The sequence below is a fragment of the Frankliniella occidentalis genome, unplaced genomic scaffold (assembly GCF_000697945.3).
Source record: "Frankliniella occidentalis isolate FOCC.00 unplaced genomic scaffold, Focc_3.1 Scaffold8, whole genome shotgun sequence".
In the NCBI taxonomy this organism is placed as follows: Eukaryota; Metazoa; Arthropoda; class Insecta; order Thysanoptera; family Thripidae; genus Frankliniella; species Frankliniella occidentalis.
The window spans coordinates 2,075,791-2,080,593 of NW_026267138.1; the positions used below are offsets into that span (position 1 = coordinate 2,075,791).

Consider the following 4,803-nt stretch of genomic DNA (forward strand, 5'->3'; position numbering starts at 1 on the left):
TACACGTTCAGGCACTTGACCCCCCAGTCCGCCCCTGCAGTTAGCGTTTTTGTGTGACATTTGCGTGACGTCAGGGCGTAAAGCGTTGTGGAAAAGCGTTCGGTGGAGCAGAAAGACATACAGCACTGATAAACTAAGTGTTCAACTGCTCAACACTTGCAAGTGTGCAACTATGAAAGTTAAATTCTTGCAAGTGTGCAACTTCTCGGTTGAGCACTTCCTATACAATGAGCGTTGAACCTAAGGAAGTGTTCAACCGAGGAGTTGCACACTTGCAAGTGCACACCTACCGAGTTGAACATATGTAAGTGTACAACTACAGACTTGCACACTTGAAAGAATTCAACTCGCAGTTGCATACTTACAAGTGTTGAGTAGTTGAACACTTAGTTTATCAGTGAGGTATATTCAATTTCCGTCAAATTTTCTCGTATGTTTCGGTGTTGCGACACGATCGGACTTGGTTCCTTTTCCCGCTCTCAGTTTGACAAACCTACATCACCTGCACAAAGACGTTTCTTGGCAATAAACGTCTGTACAACCTCCCTGGCAGGAATCTTGTGAGCCTTTTTCAAAATAAAAAATATATAACACCCTTAAAAATGATAAGTTTTGTAAAATAAAGGATTTGTTTAAGATCGTTATCTTTTATCAGGTGGCTTACGTTGTTGTTGTTGGTTGTTGTTGAGTTTTTGACGTCTCTCGGATTCCAACAGAGGCGAGCGGAGCAAAAATACATTTTTTGGACCACTTCTCTGTTTTGGCTTCTAATTTTTGGACAAAGCACATTTTCTAGGTAAGGCAATGCCGGTTATTCAAATTTTATTAAGTTCTTGTCGTTCAATGCAAAATTCCTGCGGCCCCCAAACAGTGACCCTGTTTCTATATTTTAAGGTTACGTTTCAGGATTGCATAGCTAAACGACGGAATTGCTATAGATTTGCATTTGAAGTGCCGTGTGGTATAATGTGTCGGTCACTATTATCTTATTATCGTATTAAATTTTCTATTTACTGGCATTCTTCAAGTCACATTCGTATACAAAGGATGTGTACTTCTGCAATCAATAAACTTAAGATTCACTGCATTTATGATATCTATCCACCTTCTTCACGCCATTCATTGTATTTGGTTAATTTTTTAACTACCACAATTTTTAATAGTGATTATTTTTATGACAGTACCAATTCTCCTCTTGGATCAACAATCATGGGGGACGCAACTCGAGAAGCTGAGCCTCGGGTTGATGGAAAGGATGGTAAGAAGTCATCTCATTTGCTTACTGTCTTAAATTTTGCTTAGGCCATTTCTTTTCTAACTTTAATTTTCATTTTATTTAAGCCCAAGTGAATCAGGATGTACTCATTATGGAGCAACAGCGGCAAATTGAAGAGGAGGTACTACTAACTTTAATATTACATTTCAACCTACTTCTTTAAACTAATTCAATGTTGTAATAAAAGTCAATTATCATTCCCTAGATCTCAGACGCTATTCCGCTTGTAGGTGCCAAAGAAGATTTACTAGGCACACTTGAAAAGGAGTATATATCAGATCCAATTTACTCAATGAAAGCAAAAGATCTGTCTAGTAAATACAACAGCATTAGAAGGACAAGGCCAGATGGAAATTGCTTTTTCAGAGCATTTGCATATGCTTACTTTGAACGTCTGCTCACTTGTAAGGATGATTATAAGGGGTAAGTGATAAATTTAAAAATTTACACTCTATATGAGTCATGCTGCTTAATTGTAGGTCATGTTATGTTCTTTTTCTGATTTTGCCCTTCCCTCAGGTTTTATGACATAGTTTCAAAAAGCAAGGATGACTTGATTGAGCTTGGTTTTCCACAGTTCACTTTGGAGGACTTTTATGAGACTGTAAGTTCTTTTGGAACTGACTTTTTAATAGCTACTAACAAAAAAGTCTTTCTGCCTTTTACTTTTGATTATTAGGTGATGTAACTTCCCTCTTTCATTTTACAGTTTATGGAAGTGGTGGAACGAATTGGAAGTGGCGACATGACCCAAGATGAGCTTTATGAGCTTTTCAACAATCAAGGGCAGTCAAATTACATTGTGGTCTATCTGCGCCTTATTACTTCTGGTAAACTACAACGTGATGCTGATTTTTATCTAAACTTCATTGATGGCAATCGTACAATGACAGCATTCTGTCATCAGGTGAGAAATATGGATATTTTAAAGTGAGTTAGTTTTTATTTGATCAAAAAAGAATTATACTAATCTATATTTCAATCTTCCTTATAATTTTAGGAAGTTGAACCAATGTTCAAGGAAAGTGACCACATTCATATTATTGCATTAAGTGCAGCTCTTAATGTTGGTGTTCGTGTTCGCTATATGGACAGGGGTGATTCAGCTCAAGTCATCGCGCATGATTTCCCCGAAGGTGCTACCCCAGCTGTTCATCTCTTGTACAGACCTGGACACTATGATATCTTGTATGAGCAGTGATGAAAGACCCATCTCTACTAATAAGGTACTGTACTTGTTTATTTTAATTTGAATATAATGTACAAAGCTGCACCAGTTTTTTCTTATTGTTAAAATTGTCTCAACATGAACTCAACAATTACTGTAATGGAAGAAAAAGATTTATTTGTACTATCACTGCAGAAAGAACTGAACCCTCTGTGCTTGGAATATCGACATCAGAGGGGTTCAATTATTTCTGCGTTGATAGTACCTCAGGTTATTCATGGTGAATTAATTTGTAGAATCACTTCGTATAAATTTTGACAATCAATCAAAGCTGAATATATGTCTGTTTGTAATGCTGATCTTATAACTTCATGAACTTTCGGTGGATTTGTACCAACAGCTTTGCATTCTGTGTAAGTTTGTCTCAGTTTGTCCTTTGAACTAAGCATGGTTAACTTGTGCCCTTGAGAGTGTAATTTGTGTTGAACAATTAATTGTGTTGATGCAAGTTTTAATCTTAATAGTCTTACATTAGGTCATTTCCGTCATCATGAATACTGGGTGCATTTCTTTCTCAAATTATTTTTTCTTTGCTCTTTCTGTGATATTTCTATCATAATCTACTGTGATCAGATGACAATTCTTGAAGTTGGCAAATGTGCTTTTTGCACTTACTACTTTTGATTCTATGCTTTGATCTACAGAATGTATCCAAATTCTATGCACAGTTTTAACTGAGTAAAGTAGACTGAATCAATTACTTGTACTTTTTGTTTTAATCCAACTATTTTTTTGTTGACAATTATAAGGATACAATTTGTTGAACGTCATTGACTGGTGTTATGAATCACTCTCTGATGGCTGGTTGACATATTGTTTTTGTGAAGCAACAAATCAAAAGTGAGCTACGCAGTGTGAAAATGATGTCAAAACAAAATCATTTTGATATTGCTTTTGTCTTCTAATTCATATTTTGATATAACATTTCGCACTGGGTGTACCACATACCTGTTTTTAGCTAGCCTTTTCTGTTTGTGAATTGCATCATCAAAAAATGTGTACCTAATTTTAGAAGAAATCAAAGACTGTCCCATGAACTAGAAAAACAGGTGTAAATGACTTGACGATGTTGCACACAGCTAGTCATTTGTCCGAATTCTTGTCTGATTGTGGAATTTTTGTATGGTTCTTCCAATAGCCATAGATTACAGGGGTGTTGGTGTTGAAAGCTAAATATTGTCCTCAAATTATTCCTGGAGGAATAAGATTTGTTTTGATTTTTTGTCTTTTACTGAATATGTGAGGCTGGTAGAATAATGAAGGTTACTCTGACCATCAAACATTTGGACACAAAGTGCTGTTGTACTCTTCATAAATTAAGATGTGATTTTACATATGAACCCTCAAAATAAAGAATGAAAATCAAGTTTTATTGTTGCTTCTGACTTCAGACACACCGCTAGACTGCTAGGTGTTGACCTTGGACTAATGTCCAAGTTTTGACCAGAGAGTCCTCTCCTCAAGTAATTGATTGATTAAATAGTCATCTGCATTGTCGCGTACACTCGAGGCGAGATGGCTAGCGCCAGTCGTGACTCTGAGAGAGAGACAAACAGACAGACATGAGGGTGGGTGTCCTTGCGGTGTTGACGTAGAGATACAACCTAAGAGCGCGATACCCTAAGAGTACCCTATGAGGATGGCGACCGCCACTTTAGTGCACCGAGACCGCTGGGAGCACTGGTCCCCTAGACGTCCCTGTTGGTAGCTACATGATTGTAGCTACAGCCGACAGTGCTTGAGTCAGCTTAAACTGAACCGTCTATAGACGAATTCATTACTCCCGCCAATGCTAGAATATCAACCAGAACTAAACAGCGCTAAGAACTAAACCGAAAACGAAATAGATCAATGCCTCTCCGAAGCTCTCGCCTTGTCCAAGCGCTCGGAGGGACAGGGGGCCGCGGGGAGCCAATTCAGGGAAGCATTGCCTACCCTCCAGGCGTTTTCAGCGACAATCATCGACCCACGCCTAGATTGACACGGCCTCACTTCTTAGCTTTAGAAAGGATTTATGAGTCTGGGGTCAAAAGGAGCCTAAACCCAAAGTCCCCATCACGACAGACGCCTTAGAGAGAAGCCGTGGCCTACCTCGCAGCTCGCAGGCGTCCAAGCGACAACGCGGCGACAAGTGGTAGTAGACACGTCCCTCTTCATGGACACAAAAATGTGGTCACAAATAGGCCACATACGATGTCCGACGCCATCAGCCACACGCCCCTTTTGCAGCTAAACAATTGTAGCTACAGTCGACATGACCGCATGCAGCTTCATCCGAACCAAAATTGTCGGCCCTAAG

The 4,803-nt window shown here is 38.9% G+C and overlaps 1 protein-coding gene across 1 annotated transcript; it reads left to right on the forward strand.

Moving 5' to 3' along the window:
* The first annotated feature begins 645 nt into the window (after positions 1-645).
* On the forward strand, positions 646-3,870 carry LOC113215485 (ubiquitin thioesterase otubain-like). The gene is made up of 7 exons (XM_026435113.2): positions 646-796; positions 1,182-1,258; positions 1,342-1,397; positions 1,482-1,699; positions 1,796-1,880; positions 1,986-2,183; positions 2,277-3,870. The coding sequence occupies exons 2-7, from the start codon at positions 1,210-1,212 to the stop codon at positions 2,475-2,477; spliced, it is 807 nt and encodes a 268-aa protein (XP_026290898.1). The 5' UTR covers positions 646-796; positions 1,182-1,209; the 3' UTR covers positions 2,478-3,870.
* Positions 3,871-4,803: the final 933 nt, after the last annotated feature.

What these genes read in the sequence shown, in the direction of transcription:
- LOC113215485 (XM_026435113.2), top strand. Translation starts at nt 1,210, where the DNA reads ATGGGGGACGCAACTCGAGAAGCTGAGCCTCGGGTTGATGGAAAGGAT. An exon ending in AGCGGCAAATTGAAGAGGAG is followed by an intron (nt 1,398 to 1,481) that starts GTACTACTAACT and finishes ATCATTCCCTAG; the next exon opens with ATCTCAGACGCTATTCCGCT. An exon ending in TGTAAGGATGATTATAAGGG is followed by an intron (nt 1,700 to 1,795) that starts GTAAGTGATAAA and finishes CCCTTCCCTCAG; the next exon opens with GTTTTATGACATAGTTTCAA.